A 17,165-nucleotide genomic window follows, 5' to 3' on the forward strand; every position below is an offset into this window, starting at 1 on the left:
CATTTATGTCATGCTCATTCTTAGTGTTTTTGGACCCACCTGTGCTAAAATGATTTCTAAAGCATCTATCGTATGGGGGCCTTTAAACTTTTAAAAGGACAGGACAGCGGAGTCAATCACCACCTTCCGGAGACACCCGAAACCCCACCTCTTTAAGGTTAGGTAATCGTTCTCACCCCCCCCCCCCCCCCCTTTAAGATTTAGATGCACTATTGTAAAGTGACTGTTCCACTGGATGTCATAAGGTGAATGCACCAATTTGTAAGTCGCTCTGGATAAGAGCGTCTGCTAAATGACTTAAATGTAAAAAAAGGTGTCGGTTCCCCGTTTTCAAAGTTTGAGGGAATTTCTTTCCTTTTCATAGTCTCTTTTTCCTCTCGCTTCATTTAGATTTTTAGTTGAAGTTCATACTGTCAGCCTTGCACTGGGGCTAGCTAAGACTGTTGGCTAAATGGTATGTGTGTAACTGAAAGGTGGGCCCTCTATGGCCCATGTCAGCAAAAAAAGTGGTTTGAGTGGTTCTTTTAACAACTAAATATGCTCAAATCTGGGTACAAGATTAAAGGAATGTGAATCTTATTCAGTAATTACTTTTCTGAAGCCTGCCAGCTAAGAGTAGCTAGCTTGTCTGACTTGGTAGCTAGTTCAGGTTATCAATCAAGAAACCATTTGAGATTAGCAAGCCTAGAGGTTCCCAAAGGGCGAGTAGTATTACAGTGAAGGAAGGAAAAATAAAATGTACAGGACAAATGAGGGGGAAGTGACACCTCTGCTTGTTTATTTCAAACAGATCTAGTGGTAAAGGGATGACATGATTTGTCTGACAGAAAACCAATACACAACATTGTCTTGTCAAATGATATGCATATGTCATCTGCATAATGTGTGTACAGGAGAAGAGGGAGGAGAAAGCATATAGCAGTGTTTTGGTTCCTTCTCCAATCTGACTGAATACTGACTAGTTAACTCAGGGTTTCAAACAAATGATCAATTGGAGATAAGTATTACTTGGGAGGAAGCACAAAGTAGATTGTTGTTACTAACCACAGGCCCTGGATCAGATGTTGAGGTCTTATCCCCTTAATGGTTAGGATTGGCGTTAGGGTCATTGGGTCCAGCTTTGGAAAAATGGATTTTGGCTATCGGATAGGAGTAAATGCATAGAAATAATATATAGAACAAGAGTCCCCATTCAAGTCAATGATTCTTCCATTTAATTTTATGCAGATGGGTAACTTTTTTTAAATTGGGCCCTGATCTCAGATCTGTACTTTGGGACGATGTCTACCTTTGAGCAAAGATTATAATCTTGGTGGACTGATAACTTGGCAGTTCAACATCACCCTGATGCCCAGGACTTGATCAGTATGGAGAAGATGTTTTGAAATGCAGTGAAACGGGGGGGGGGGGGGGGGGGTAATACCTACATTTTGTTCTGTTTGCGTTCCTTTGCTAAATGTTTTGCTACGATGTGCCCTATTGAACAGACCCCTGGGTTGTGTTCACCATGCTACACCTTGGCAAAAATGTTTTACAATGGAATACAAAAAACACTTTATTGGACAAGTCCAGGTAATCTCTCCTTGTGCCAAATGAACACAACCCAGGTGAGGAGAGTGAGCCCACCAGCCAAGTCCAGCAGGCACCCTTCCAGCAGGTAGTTGTTCAGAAGTGCATAGCGATCAGCATCTGAGTGGAACAGGGTTAAACGTCCCAAATGACACCCTATTCACTGCAGTATATAGTGCACTACTTTTGACCAGAGCTCTATGGGGGGTCTGGTTAAAAGTAGTACACCATGTACGGAATAGGTTGCCATTTGGGACAGTCCCAGGGTGTTGTTCCACTGTAAAGCATTCTCTGTTAGCAGGGCGGTATTCAGCTGTGTTTAGCGTGCAGCATCTCTGTGAGCAATGAGTTGCAGGGCAGATCACCCTGTAGGTGGCGCTGGTACAGATACTCCTCCACCTGCAGGCTGATGCTGCGAACCTCAGGAAGCCGTAGCAGCAGTTGGCCAAACTTGTCGGTGTGACCCGGGTGGGTGTAGAGGGTGTGGTCCATCAGGGTGTGGTTCACCCTTTCCTGGGTCCGCTCCACCTGCCCGCGGTCCTGCACCGACTTCACATCTGCAGGGTCGAGAAGGACCGGTAGAGAAAGTTAGTTGAACGTCTATAAACCATCTGTAGGGGACTATCCAAACGGACTTCACGTCTGCAGTGTGGAAAAGACCGGCAGAGACAGTTTGAACAATTGGGAAATGTCTACTGTGAGATTGGGTTTTTGTATTAGACAATCAAGTTGTCCGTTTCCAGTGGAGATTCCTTGGCTGAGAATCAGCCAACCAGGGATCTAAACCAGAGACCTACAGCAGAGGTACATCTGAGCAAAGTAACATTCAGTAGGACCGGAGGACTCACCAGGGTTGAAGAGGACCAGGTATTTGAGGCACACAAACTCCTGTGTGTCCAGGTGGAGGGCCTTGAGTTTAACCACCAGGTCCTGAGTCCTTGACACCAGACTGGTCAGAGTGACCCCTGCCTGGGTCAGGATGTTCGACACCTCAATCTGCATCAGAGAGAAAGGACTATTTAGGACCTCCAGACTTGACACCTTCCAGACAATTCATTAAAAACAATTTAGGACTTTCAGACTATCCAGATATTTTCTTTGTGTGTGTGTGAATTTTTCACCCCACATTTAAACTGAACAAAAAAATATAAAAACGCAACCTACAACAATTTCTACCATTTGCCTCATGCTGCACGACATCTTCACATATAGTTGATCAGGCTGTTGATTGTGGCCTGTGGAATGTTGTCCCACTTTTCAATTGCTGTGCGAAGTTGCTGGATATTGGCGTGAACTGGAACACGCTGTCATATACGTCGAGCCAGAGCATCCCAAACATGCTCAATGGGTGACCTTTCCGGTTTAGAATGCAGGAGGTGATGTGGCGGATGAATGGCACGACAATGGGTCTCAGGATCTCATCGCGGTATCTCTATGCATTCAAATTGCCATCAATAAAATGTAATTGTGTTCGTTGTCCGTAGCTTATGCCTGCCCATACTATAACCCCACTGCCACCATGGGGCACTGTGTTCACAACGTTGACATCAGCAAACCGCTCACCTACACAATGCCAGACACGTGTTCTGTGTTTGTGAGGCTGGTTGGACATATTGACAAATTCTCTGAAACGACGTTGGAGGCGGGTTATGGTAGAGAAATTAACATTCAATTCCCAGGTAACAGTTCAGGTGGAATTTCCTGTAGTCAGCATGCCAATTGCACGCTCAAAACATGAGACATCTGTGGCATTGTGTTGTGTGACAAAACTGCACATTTGAGTGACTGTTTGTCCCCAGCACAAGGTGCACCTGTGTAGTGATCATGCTGTTTAATCAGCTTCTTGATATGCCACACCTGTCAGGTGGATGGATTATCTTGGCAAAGGAGAAATGCTCACTAACAGGGATGTAAACAAATTTGTAAACATCATTTTAGAGGAGAGCCTTGTGTGTATGGAACATCTCTGGGATCTTTTATTTCAGTTCATGAAACATGAGACCTTCACATGTTGCGTATTTCTTTTTCAGTGTACATTTTAGTAATGTAGCAGGGTGCTCTTATCCAGAGTGATTAGTAAGTACATTTCCCTCACTAAAGTAGCTGTCAGCAAAGTCCGAGCTACTAACAAAAGCTACTAAAAAATGTTTAAGTAAGGTCAGAGTGTTAGTTCAAGAAAGGCCTATGTGAGCTTCGACTGGAAGCCATTGGAGTGTGCAGAAAGAGTGGGGTGACACAGGAGAACTTGGGAAGGTTGAATACCAGGCTGACTGCAGCGTTCTGGAGAAGTTGCAGGGGTTTGATGAGCCCAGCCAACAGTGAGTTGGCATAGTCCAGACAGGAGATGCCAAGTGCCTGGATTAGGACATGCACCTCTTCCTGTGTGAGGTAGGGTCGTACTCTACAGATGTTGTAGAGCATGAACCTGTAGGAGCAAGTCACTGCTTTGATGTTTCCAGAGAACAGGGTGTTTTCTAGGGTCACGCCAAGGTTCTTTGCACTCTAGAATGGGGACACCGTGGACTTGTCAAGCGTGATGGAGATGTCTTTTAGCGGGCAGGCTTTCCCTGGGAGGTAGATCAGTTCCGTCTTGTCGAGGTTGAGCTTGAGGTGGTGGGCCAACATCTAAACTGAGATATCTGCCAGGCACACATAGATGGTTGTTGCCACCTGGGTGTCATTGCCTGGCAATGATAGGAGAGACCATGTGAGGATATGACTGGGCAGAGTGACTTGGTGTACATAGAGAAGTGGTTCTAGAACCGAGCCCTGGGGACACCAGTCATGAGACTAAGTGTTGCAGACACAGATCCTCTCCAGATCACCTGGTAGGAGCGGCTTGCCAGGTAGGATGCAATCCAAGAGTGTGCAGACCCTGAGACACCCAGCCCTGAGAGGGTGGAGAGGAGGATATGATGGTTCACGGTGTCAAAGGTAGTGGATAGGAGGATTGAGAACATAGGATAGATATTTAACTTTGACAGTGGGGAGAGCCTCTGTGACTAGTTAGGTTCAAGAAGATTGTTCTGAGAGAGATAGCTTGAGAGTTGTTCAGAGACGGCAACCTCAAAAGAAAGAAGGGATACCAGTCTGAAGTTTGACGTCAGAGGAGTCAAGTGTTGGTTTCTTGAGGAAGGGAGTGACACAGGCCATTTTGAAGTCAGAGGGGAAGCAGCTTTTGGTCAGGGATGAGTTGATGAGGGAAGTGAGGAATGAGAGAAGGTGTCCAGAGATGGTCTGAAGGAGGGGGATGGGGTCGAGCGGGTTGTCGGACCTGACTAGTCGCAAGATTTCATCTGGAGAGAGTGCGGAGAAAGAGGTCAAGGCGTAGGGTAGTTCTGTATGATGGGGATGAGGAGTGATTGCCTTCAACCTTCTTTTCAAAGAGGTTGACAGAGTTGTCTGCAGAGAAGGAGAATGGAGGATTAAGTAGGGAGCAGAAGGTGGAAACTATTTTCTAGATTTAGAGGCAGAAGCTTGAGTGATTTTGAGTGACAGAAAGTGGCTTTAGCAGCAGATAGAGAGGGAGAGAAGGTGGAGAGGAGGGAGTGGAAGGATGATAGGTCCTCTGGAAGTCTAGTGACCATCTGAGTAGGGGCTGGAGGAAAAGGAGACAGAAAAGGCAACAACGTAGTGATCAGAGACTTGGAGGCGGTTGCTGTCAGATTTGTAGGCGAACAGCCTCTACTAAAGATGAGGTCAAGCGTATTGCCTGCTTTGTGAGTGGGAGGGGACTGAGAAAGGGTGAGGTCAAAAGGGGCAAGGAGTTGGAAAGATGGAGTTGGAAAGAAATGAGTTAAAGGCAGACGTTGCGAGGTTGAAGTCGGCAAATACGAACAGCGGTGAGCCATCGTCAGGAATTTAGTTTATCAAGGTGCCAAGCTCATTGAGAAACTCTTAAGGGCACCTAGTGGGCAATAGACGACAACAATGTTAAGCTTGAGTGGACAAGTGACAGCATGAGAAGAAAAGAGAGCAGCTGGAGTAGCAGTGTTCTCTGGAGTGATCCATGTCTCCATCAGGGCCCAAAAGTAAAAGGACTGAACGGCAGCATAGGATGAGATCAACTCGGCGTACTGGACCAACGATCAGCCGTTCCAAATGTTGCCAGAGACCAGGAATTCCACATGAGTTGTGTGTGCAGGGTACACTAAATTAGAAGGGTTTCCAGCCAAGGGCTGTGGAGCGTCTGTAAGGCCTACAGGGAGAGGAGCGAGCTGGGATAGAACACACACAGTTGCCAAAGCTACAAAAGAGCAAAACGATATCACCTGAAAATAACTAGGTAAGATACTCAAGTGAGAGTGGTGTGAAGCTTTCCTCTCATACTATTCAGACTACACAGGACGTTCAAACTAGTTGGGACTTTCGGCCCTATAGTATTATTCAGGCAATACATTATAGTATGAGCTAATCGAGGAGGAGGAGATGGAAAGGGTGAGGAAGAGGATGAGGACGTGCATGAGAACAAGTACAAGGACGACCACAAGGAGGGGGAAGGGAAGGAGGACAGTGATTGGAGGTGGTACCTACCTGTTGTCCTGTGACCAGATAGATGCAGCCTTCTCTGCTGTAGGCCACCTGTCGACACAGGTGATCCAGCACCAGCAGCTCACTCCAACAGCTCTGCAGCAGCACCATCTGGTCCTCCACCTAAAGGAGTAACCACAGGATACTGGTCAGTTCACTTCTCAATGCAGTCGATTCAGGAAGTGAATTGAAAGTGTCCCATTGTTTTCTATGAGGATAATGTGTGTGTGTGTGTGTCTTTATGACCTTAAGCTCCTTGAAGAGAGCACTGTTCCTGGCCCATTCCACAAGCCCAAACAGAGTCTGGTCGGCCATTTTACACATGATACTGAAGGTGTTGAGGCGGTCGTGTTTCCCACGGCTTGCTTGCTCTCTCTGCAGGCTGGCCAGCACCTTGGCACACAGCTGGCGCTCATCCGGCTCACCCTCCAGAAGCTGGGCCAGGAAGCTAGGTATGGGAGCAGTCAACATGGAGGTTAAGGTCAGGGTTGGGGTGGAGCTCGGGGTGGTTGTGGGCGTGGTGAGTAACCCTTTAGGTGTGGGCGGGGTTGGAGGTGCCGGGCCATAGCTGTGAGGAATCATCTCACTTTTCTCCTGGTGGTATCCTGATCCCCCTCCATGGGAGGAACGGTGGTACACTTCAGGGTAAGCCAGGGATGGGGGAGGAGCTAGAGCCCTCCTGTCCCGGTTCAAGGTGCAGTCCAGAAGCATGGGGTGGAGCTCTGAATGGCCCAGATTAGAGGGGTAGGCCTGCGATTGGTGGAAATTGTCAGAAGGAAGGGGTGCCGATGTGTGACTGGACATCAGGTGAATGTTGTTTGAAACGGAAGGCTGATGTGTTTGTGCACTTTCCAGTTTGATCCTGTAGGGGGTGGTGTTGTGCTGCTGGTGGCGGTAGACCCCTCTCTGCTGTTTCATCTGCCTGTCTCGTCGATACAGAGGGCCAAACTTGTTCCGGCCACCTCTCATTCGGTCTGCCCTTACCGCTTTAGGACCAGAGAGTAACATACAGTAGAGGTATGAGTATACTGACACTATAATGAAGAGTGTAACATGAGTACATTAAAACTATATTTAATAAAAGGTTACATGTGAGTGTATTGACACTAACAAATGAAGAGAGAGTAACAGGAGTAACAATCCTGCCAGGAGGGCTCATTGGGCAGGGTATGCATATGTTCGGGGAATATTCAAATGGTTCCAACTCCCATTGTGCCAGCACTGCCAGGTAAGCTCAAACAAACTCAGCAAATTTATTTGAAAAGACAACCAAATACTACTTGAACCCAGGTCTGATGTCAGCATGTTTTAGTGTACACTATCTGGGTCAGTTCTGGTTTATGAGTCCACAGATAAGTCATATGAGGGAGCAGAACGTGGAAGGGTATCAGTGGAAGTGAAGGTAAGGCATTATGCAAACTAGCACAGAGGAGATTTCCACAGGTACACATAATGGGAACAGTTCAGTACATGAGTGATAAAGTAGATTGAAAGCCGGGGCTTTCACATAGGTGTGTTTCCTGAATGAACGAATAAAGCAATTAACATCCCATCATGCTTACGGTCATATATAATCATTCTGGGCATGCCATTACTTTGGCTATCATGGTTGTGCCCCCAGAGGATGACAATCCATAAGGGCACTAGTGGTCACTGAATGGTTTGATGAGCATGAAAACAATGTAAACCATATGCCATGGCCGTCTCAGTGACCAGATCTCAACCCAGTTGAACACTTATGGGAGATCCTGGAGCGGTGCCCGAGACAGCGTTTTCCACCACCATCAACAAAACACCAAATGATGGAATTTCTCGTGGAAGAAGTCTCACATCCCTCCAATATAATTCCAGACACTTACAGAATCTATGCCAAGGTGCATTGAAGCTTTTCTGGATTGTGGTGGCCCCAACAGCCTATTAAGACACGTTATCTTGGTGTCTTTTATGCTGGCAGTTACCTGTATACTGTATATCAGGGATGGGCAACTTTGATGGGGATGGGGGCCTCAAAACATCTGAACTCATCCGGGGGTGGGGGCCTCAAAACATCTGAACTCATCCGGGGGTGGGGGCCTCAAAACATCTGAACTCATCCGGGGGTGGGGGCCTCAAAACATCTGAACTCATCCGGGGGTGGGGGCCTCAAAACATCTGAACTCATCCGGGGGTGGGGGCCGCAGTTGCTCGCAGGATATTTTTGATTGTTGTTGTAAATTCAACCTTTATTTAACTAAGGAAAGTCAGTTAGGAACAAATTCTTATTTACAATGACGGCCTACACCAACCAAACCCAGATGACGCTGGGCCATTTGTGCGCCGCCCTATGGGACTCCCAATCACGGCCGGTTGTGATACAGGCTGGATTCATACCAGGGGGTCTGTGGTGACGCCTCTAGCACTGAGATGCCGTGCCTTAGACCACTGCGCCACTCGGGAGCTCTGGATTGATCGAAGGGCCTTCAAAAGGGGCCAACTAGTTGCCCATCCCCGCTTTAAATTGTTCGGAGTCCCACATGTCTGTCCTGTGCTGGGTCTCAAGGATTGTTTTGAGGACCCACATTGATTGTTTTGTGTGCGCACAGGTGTGTGTATGCATTTGGTTTAAATGTGTGTGTGCACGTGCGAGTGAGTGAGGAGTGCCGTACCCTCTCTCTTCATGCCCACGGCCAGGCACTTCTGGAAACGGCAGTAGGGGCAGCGTTTCCTCTGGGACGGGTTCATGGGACAGCTCTGTCTCTCTGCACAGGTGTAACGCTTGTTGTTCTGCACCGAACGCTTGAAGAAACCCTGCAGATAGAGAGGGAGAGAGACAGGGAGCCAGAGAGAAAGGGGGTGGAGAGAGAGACAGAGAGCTCATTCAAGCTGCTGCTAGGATGCTGTTTGAGTGCCTTGTTATGTCTCAAAGGAAACAATGAAATCACTTGGATCTACGATAGAGACGTTAAATAAAAACACTCTTGGTTTCATGTAGCTGCTCTTGACTGAGCTGGCCTGGTGTAATAGAACAAATAAAATAGTCCCAAAAGTAAGGAAAAACAACATCCCATCTGCCACTCCAGGCAGGCTCAATGTAACAGTCAACAAAATCATCCCAATACTATTTGAAACAAGTGTGTCACTGAAAAGAAGTGTGTCGCCGATCACGCTGGGCCTACATTACCTTGCAGCTCTCGCAGGTGAGCAGTCCATAGTGGTAGCCAGACACTTTGTCTCCACAGACTGGACAGACCTCCACCTGATCTGGCCTGGTCCCTGGCTCGGTCTTCAGCTCCTGAGCTGGGGAGTGGGGAAGGTTTAGCTGTTTAGGATCCCCATTAGCTGCTGCATGTGAATTAGCTACTCCTCCTGAGGTCATGCATTGGCTAATGGCAGGGATTAAAGAGACCTCTATGTGCCTGCTTGTTATTAAGTGGCTGACCAATGTCCGACTACGGGCTAGATTCAATTCGATTTTAAAGGCAATGTGTCAGTGTTTCGTGGAGACCGCATCACGGTGAACACTGCATAAGTCGGTTGGCTCAATCAGAAATGACCTTTAAACATCAATCACGCTATAACGCGGACCTTCTGCGGTCCGGATTGAATCTAGGCCTAAGTTAGTAGTCAAGTCAAGTTCTTGTACTTATACTTGTCAACTCGATCGGAGTCCGAATTCACAAAGCTTATCAGAGTAGGAGTGCTGGTCCCTCGTTATTCATTGTGATTTAAAAGGTGAAACCAAACTGATCCTAGAACAGCACTCCTACTATGAGACGCTTTATGAACACGGCCCTGGTTTATTCTTCACTAAATGAGAGGCGGCGGCCTCTGAACAGCCATCGTGCTATATTCTTATCACTGAGGTTGATAGGCTAAAACTATAAACTGAACTGTCTTATTGTGACACTTACGTAACTCATATTGACCATGTTTTTAGTGAATGAACAGATTAGGGCAATAGGAAAGTACGTTTGGCAATGGAAATGACAATATTAAGAGGAAATTCACCAATGTCCATATTTGATAAATAGTGAGCGATTTAAAAGAAAGTTCCCTCTCCCTGAAGCTGTCTTCACACCCTTCATTCAACTGATAAATCAAAGTACTGTGACCACTAGCCTGGTTCACACACTGTATAGCTGTATCAAACTCTTCTTTCCTTGTAATGCCATACATGTTTGGCTTGACAATGAATGAACAGAGAGGAGTTGGCCAAAGCACAAATTGGCTGTACCAGCATTTCCCGAACCCGGCCCCGGGGACCCAATGGGGGTGCACGTTTAGTATTTTTTTTTAAATCGTGCACCCCCATTGGGTCCCGGGGACCGGGAAATGCTGAACTGGACCATCAGCCTATATGATCACACATTTCGTGTCACAAACAAAACATTCTGAGAGGCACCTAGTAGCTTGAGAGGCAGCTAGAACAGTAACAGATGCAGTTATAGTCCAGGTAGGTAACAGCAACCGTAATAACAGTACAAGCAAGATTACCAGTCCAGGTCAGTAGCAGTACTCACATGTCGACGATCCCGCCAAAGACAACATACCCAGAGGCTGGGCCTGGCCTGCATGGAAGTGGCCCTGGGGTACGTACATTTTGAAAGAGGGGATAGCCTAAATCACCCTAACGTGTTCCTCATAGCCGGAGCGAGCAGGAGCCCAGACAGACAGACAGAGAGGCAGGCAGCCACAGCAGGACCTCTGCTGTCTGTCTAAGGACCCACTATTGGACTGTGTTCCATAGTGGACTTTGGACTTTACTCCATTGTGGCGGTGCAATAAAATCCTGTCCTAACTAACTGGAACTCCTATCACAGCCTGGTGAGTGAAGACCTTCTTGGAGGAATTCCTGTGCAGTAAGTAAGTGCTGTAGGTAGGAAGGCATGTAGGCAGGTAGGTAAACAGATAAGTAAGTAGGTACAGAACCAGTCAAACGTTTGGACACACCTACATTAAGTTTTTTTTTTTACATTGTAGAATAATAGTGAAGACATTAAAACTATGAAATAACACATTTGGAATCATGTAGTAATCAATTATGTTTTACATTCTTCAAAGTAGCCACCATTTGCCTTGATGAAAGATTTGAACACTCTTGGAATTCTCTCAACCAGCTTCACCTGGAATGCTTTTCCAAAAGTCTTGAAGGAGTTTCCACATATGCTGAACACTTGTTGGCTGCTTTTCCTTCACTCTGAGGTCCAACTCATCAAAACCATCTCAATTGGGTTGAGGTCAGGTGATTGTGGAGGCCAGGTCATCTGATTCAGCACTCCATCACTCTCCTTCTTGGTCAAATGGCCCAATGTTGGGTCATTCAAATCAAATGTATTTATATAGCCCTTCGTATATCAGCTGATATATCTCAAAGTGCTATACAGAAACCCAGCCTAAAACCCCAAACAGCAAGCAATGCAGGTGTAGAAGCACGGTGGCTAGGAAAAACTCCCTAGAAAGGCCAAAACCTAGGAAGAAACCTAGAGAGGAACCAGGCTATGTGGGGTGGCCAGTCCTCTTCTGGCTGTGCCGGGTGGAGATAACAGAACATGGCCAAGATGTTCAAATGTTCATAAATGACCGGCATGGTCCAATAATAATAATAATAATAAGGCAGAACAGTTGAAACTGGAGCAGCAGCATGGCCAGGTGGACTGGGGACAGCAAGGATTCATCATGTTAGGTAGTCCTGAGGCATGGTTCTAGGGCTCAGGTCCTCCGAGAGAGTGAAAGAAAGAGAGAAAGAATTAGAGAGAGCATACTTAAATTCACACAGGACACCGGATAGGACAGGAGAAGTACTCCAGATATAACAAACTGATCCTAGCCCCCCAACACAAACTACTGCAGCATAAATACTAGAGGCTGAGACACGAGAGGTCAGGAGACACTGTGGCCCCATCCGAGGACACCCCCGGACAGGGCCAAACAGGAAGGATATGACCCCACCCACTTTGCCAAAGCACAGCCCCCACACCCCACACATTGTCCTGTTGAAAAACAAATGATAGTCCCACCAAGCACAAACCAGATGGGATGCATAATGCTGTCGTAGCCATGCTTTCTAAATAAAATCACTGACGGTGTCACCAGCAATGCACCCCCACACCATCACACCCCCTCTTCCATGCTTCACGGTGAGAACCACACATTCGGAGATCATCCGTTCACCTACTCTGTGTCTCACAAAGACAAAAGGTTGGAACCAAAATTCTCAAATTTGGATTCATCAGACCAAAGGACAGATTTCCACCAGTCTAATGTCCATTGCTTGTGTTTCTTTGCCCAAGTAAGTCTCTTATTGGTGTCCTTTAGTAGTGGTTTCTTTGCAGAAATTTGACCATGAAGGCCTGATTCACACAGTCTCCTCTGAATCGTTGATGTTGAGATGGGTCTGTGACTTGAACTTTGTGAAGCATTTATTTGGGCTGCAATCTGAGGTGCAGTTAACTCTAATGAACTTATCCTCTGCAGCAGAGGTAACTCTGGGTCTTCCTTTCCTGTAGCGGTCCTCATGAGAGCCAGTTTCATCATAGTGCTTTGTGGTTTTTGTGACTGCAATTGAAGAAACTTGAAAAGTTCTTGAAAAATGTCTGTATTGACTGACCTTCATGTCTTAAAGTCATGATGGAATGTAGTTTCTCTTTGCTCATTTGAGCCTTTTCTTGCCATAATATGGCAATTTTTTAAATTATTTTTTTATTTCACCTTTATTTAACCAGGTAGACTAGTTGAGAACAAGTTCTCATTTGCAACTGCGACCAGGCCAAGATAAAGCATAGCAGTGTGAACAGACAACAACAGTTACACATGGAGTAAACAATTAACAAGTCAATAACACAGTAGGAAAAATAAGTCTATATACATTTTATATACATTTTGTGCAAAAGGAGGTAGGCAAATTACAATTTTGCAGATTAACACTGGAGTGATAGATTTATTTTACCTTTATTTAACTAGGCAAGTCAGTAAAGAACAAATTATTATTTTCAATGACGGCCTAGGAACTGTGGGTTAACTGCCTGTTCAGGGGCAGAACGACAGATTTGTACCTTGTCAGCTCGGGGATTTGAACTTGCAACCTTCCGGTTACTAGTCCAACGCTCTAACTACTCAGATGGTCATGTACAGGTGGAGATATCGGTGTGCAAAAGAGCAGAAAAGTAAATAAAATAAACAGTATGGGGATGAGGTAGGTAAAATTGGGTGGGCTATTTACCGATAGAGCAACATCATTGATATATACAGAGAAAAGAGTCGGCCTGAGAATTGAACCCTGTGGCACCCCCATAGAGACTGCCAGAGGACCGGACAGCATGCCCTCCGATTTGACACACTGAACTCTGTCTGCAAAGTAGTTGGTGAACCAGGAAAGGCAGTCGATCGAAAATCCGAGGCTACTGAGAGTCTGCCGATAAGAATATGGTGATTGACAGAGTTGAAAGCCTTGGCCAGGTCGATGAAGACGACTGCACAGTACTGTCTTTTATCGATGGCGGCTATGATATCGTTTAGTACCTTGAGCGTGGCTGAGGTGCAGCCGTGATTGGCTCGGAAACCAGATTGCACAGCGGAGAAGGTACGGTGGGATTCGAGATGGTCAGTGACCTGTTTGTTGACTTGGCTTTCGAAGACCTTAGATAGGCAGGGCAGGATGGATATAGGTCTGTAACAGTTTGGGTCCAGGGTGTCTCCAGGGTGGCAGCTTTCTAATTTCAGACGATATGAAAGAGAGGTTGAACAGGCTGGTAATATGGGTTGCGACAATGGCGGCTGATAGTTTAAGAAATAGAGGGTCCAGATTGTCAAGCCCAGCTGATTGTCAAGCCTATCTTATATATACCACCACATCCTTGTCACAACACAACGGATGGGCTCAAACACATTAAGGAAAGAAATTCCTCAAATTAACTTCTAACAAGGCACACCTGTTAATTGAAATGCATTCCAGGTGACTACCTCATGAAGTTGGTTGAGAGAATGCCAAGAGTGTGCAAAGATGTCATCAAGGCAAAGGGAGCTTTGAAGAATCTCAAATATATTTGTATTTGTTTAACACTTTTTTGGTTAACAAATGATTCCATAGGTTTTGATGTCTTCACTATTATTCTACAATGTAGAAAAAGTCAAAATAATGCAAAACCCTGGAATGAGTAGGTGTGTCCAAACTTTTGACTGATACCGTGGGTAAGCAGGTAGGTTGGAAGGTAGAAAGGTACACCAACAGATTGCTGTAAATTTACTGCAAAAAATACATATAACTACATAATTCTATATTACAGTACATCACTAAAGAACAATGTAGAATGGGGTCTCAATGGCATGCTGCTACACTGCTGTAAAATTACAGCATTTGCAATTAATAATACATTTCACAGTAAATTATTACCTGTTTCGCTGTATATACTGTGAATTATGAAGCATTGTGGGAAAATGTTGTGGGCGGGGAAAGAATCTCTGGCTATTTAAATTATTGTGAGGCTGTATTTGTTGCACCCGTTAGTGATAATTCTGTACCCACAGAATACAGTACTATTTTACCGTATTTTGGAAATCTAAAAACCTTGTCCTGTAAATATACAGTAATTTACTAACTACTGTGCTACTAGTAATTTACTGTAATTCAGCAAATGTTTATGTTTACATTTTGTTTACAAATGTTTACATCTAGCACAGTGGTTTGCAAACTGGGGTGTAGGGCTCCCCAAAAACAAACTAATAGTATTATTACACATTTTTAAGGAACTCAGTCCGGCTTTCAACTTACTCTTGAAAGATGTAATTGTAGAATGTACAATTTCGAAATGTGCAGTGCATAATCAGTTTTCCTCATCATGTCAATCATTGGGGGCGCTAGATGTTCCCCAATGCTGGAAAGGTGGCCTGAGTAATAAATGTTGTGCACCTTATTTAGCAGACACTCTTATCCAGAGTGACATACAGTAGCAATTAGGGTTAAGTGCCTTGCTCAAGTGCACAGATATTTTCCCCTTGTCAGCTCGGGATTAGAACCAGCAAACATTTCGGTTACTGGCCTAACACTCTTTAACCACTAAGCTACGTGCCACAGACGACAGCCCTGTGTTTTTTAAAACATTTTCCTGTAAATTGAAAGTAGTTTACTGGCTACTGCACTGCCAGTAATGTAGTGCAATTAAGTACCACCCCACAGAATACAGTACCATGCGATATTTTTGGAGCGCCAAAAATATTTTGAACACTAGTGGGGGCATGGTATTGTTGTTTCTGGCTCATTAACATAGTGTAAAGACCCTGGGTTTATAAGCGCGGAAATCGACTGCCGCACGAGCATGCTTTTGCAGCACAGTCGATAGCCCGAGGTCCGGCGCGCTAGAAGGTCGAGGGTTCGAGACCTGCTCCCTGCTGTTTCAGTACACTGGTGTCAGAAGTGGGATCGGACCTTGCATCCAGGACAGTGTTTTAGCCAAGTCCTTTTGATCTGTTTCGCCTGTTAATCCTTGCCAGTTTAGAAGGCTTTGTTAGGGCCTCTTCAAGTGCAAGTGATATAAAAACACAATTTTAATTGGTATGCTGTAATATATAATTACTTATTCAACAGCAATCGCTTTCATTTTATTACATCAAGTAAAAAGTACTGTATTTCTATTTCGCTATATATTTACTGCAGCCTTCTATCAATGTTGTGGGACGGAAAATAATTGTTGGGTCATTAACATATTTCGATGCGTACCTTGTAAGTGGCTATATTTTTTTGCACCGGTTAGTGAGAATGCCTACCAATTGAACAGATGTGGAAGCATTGCCCTACCAATTTAATGTGTACAGGGAACAGATTATAGTGGTAACAACTCTTAAACCTTTACTGGTTGAGCGTTTTGCCAAGTCATTTTGGTCTGTTATAAATATACAAAATACCTTGACGACCCCAATGTATCCTCAACTACAACAACATTCTCAGTAAAAGGTTCCAAAAACGTTTTACTTCCCATGACTGTGATTTATGACATTTTTTTTAATCAACCTTATTTTAAAAAGCCACACAGCAGTAGAAATCCACCTTTTCGAGCTAAAAGATGATGGCCAGAGCTTACCCGTGATGTTGCACAACGATTTACGTCAATAATTCATCGTTTCAAACGAAGTATGACATATTTGGGCTTGAAGTGACACATCCGAACCTCCAATTTCGTGGGAAGCCGTGTGAATGCAGTCTCTTTATTTGATATGACATACCATTTTTTCAGCGTACGTTTCGTTTTCAGGGCTAGCTTTTATTTGAAAGTTACTACCCACCAGCACCGCACTATTTATTAATCAGAAACAGCTGTATATTTACTCATCCAAAGAGCCTTGAGTCCACTTAGCCGCCTGAGCCATGGAGCAAATAAAAATAGGGGTTACAAACTTACGTTTTTGCATCTTCACTTGTTTGTTTTTCCTCCAGAAAATGATTATAAACAATTTGATCATTTATAAATGTTCACTTGTTTTAACTAGTCTTAAAAATATGTATATATGACCATTTTTGTGTGATGTGATCACATTTTGCAAACCCGCTCCCCTTGTCGCCCCAAGATGAATGGTTTTGACCACTAAAGGTTTGCTTCACTTACACGCTTGTGTAACATTAGCTGGAAACCACAAGTGTCTATCCAGATAAGGCAAATGCACCCGCAAAAGAACATTCAAGTAACTAATAGTTACAGTACATGTCATTTGCGGCGTGCATGATCACGAGCGAAGTCATTGTAGTCTATCATTTTAATTCCCATGTGAGAACCATGAGCACGGGCTGACTTGGCTTTTGCTTTACTGCAGCAAAAGTTGGACCGTGATCACTATAATGTAGAGAGACGCATGTCAGCTATCTTTCAGTAGTTATCGATTTTACCCGAGCTTCATCTTATACTAACTATTTCTATGGCGGATTTGCAGCTGCAATTTGTGGAAGATGCCACAACTTTGGAGATAACAATTGATGGTGAAGTCAAAGATATAAAACAGAAAGGAAAACGCTGCACTCCGCTGCTCATTCTCCCAGGTGATTTTATTGTAACAACGTTTCGACTCATATGTCTTCATCAGGCATCCATATCCCAGGTGAG

General features: G+C 44.9%; 1 protein-coding gene across 3 annotated transcripts; it reads right to left on the reverse strand.

Moving 5' to 3' along the window:
- Nucleotides 1-755: 755 nt before the first annotated feature.
- Nucleotides 756-16,330, reverse strand: nr5a5 (nuclear receptor subfamily 5, group A, member 5). 3 transcript variants are annotated; one of them, XM_046306113.1, is made up of 7 exons: nt 16,152-16,330; nt 9,260-9,375; nt 8,745-8,886; nt 6,346-7,085; nt 6,103-6,222; nt 2,418-2,565; nt 756-2,126 (listed from the first exon to the last, which is right to left on the reverse strand). In XM_046306113.1, exons 3-7 carry the CDS (start codon nt 8,818-8,820, stop codon nt 1,879-1,881), a joined length of 1,332 nt encoding a protein of 443 aa, XP_046162069.1. In that variant the 5' UTR covers nt 8,821-8,886; nt 9,260-9,375; nt 16,152-16,330; the 3' UTR covers nt 756-1,878. The 3 variants fall into 3 exon arrangements, with proteins under 3 accessions (XP_046162069.1, XP_046162066.1, XP_046162067.1); XM_046306110.1 differs by lacking the exon at nt 16,152-16,330 and adding an exon at nt 10,882-10,981; XM_046306111.1 differs by lacking the exon at nt 16,152-16,330 and adding an exon at nt 10,599-10,843.
- Between the last annotated feature and the right edge of the window lie 835 nt (nt 16,331-17,165).

Source organism: Oncorhynchus gorbuscha, linkage group LG16 (genome assembly GCF_021184085.1).
Source record: "Oncorhynchus gorbuscha isolate QuinsamMale2020 ecotype Even-year linkage group LG16, OgorEven_v1.0, whole genome shotgun sequence".
In the NCBI taxonomy this organism is placed as follows: domain Eukaryota; kingdom Metazoa; phylum Chordata; class Actinopteri; order Salmoniformes; family Salmonidae; genus Oncorhynchus; species Oncorhynchus gorbuscha.

Bases quoted from the DNA above. Each gene is read 5' to 3' on its own strand.
- nr5a5 (XM_046306110.1), bottom strand. From the start codon at position 10,966: ATGCCTTCCTACCTACAGCACTTACTTACTGCACAGGAATTCCTCCAA. The intron at 9,376-10,881 runs GTTAGTTAGGAC...CCCACTCCCCAG, and splicing joins AGGCTGTGATAGGAGTTCCA to CTCAGGAGCTGAAGACCGAG. The intron at 2,566-6,102 runs GTAGGTACCACC...TCTCTGATGCAG, and splicing joins ATCTGGTCACAGGACAACAG to ATTGAGGTGTCGAACATCCT.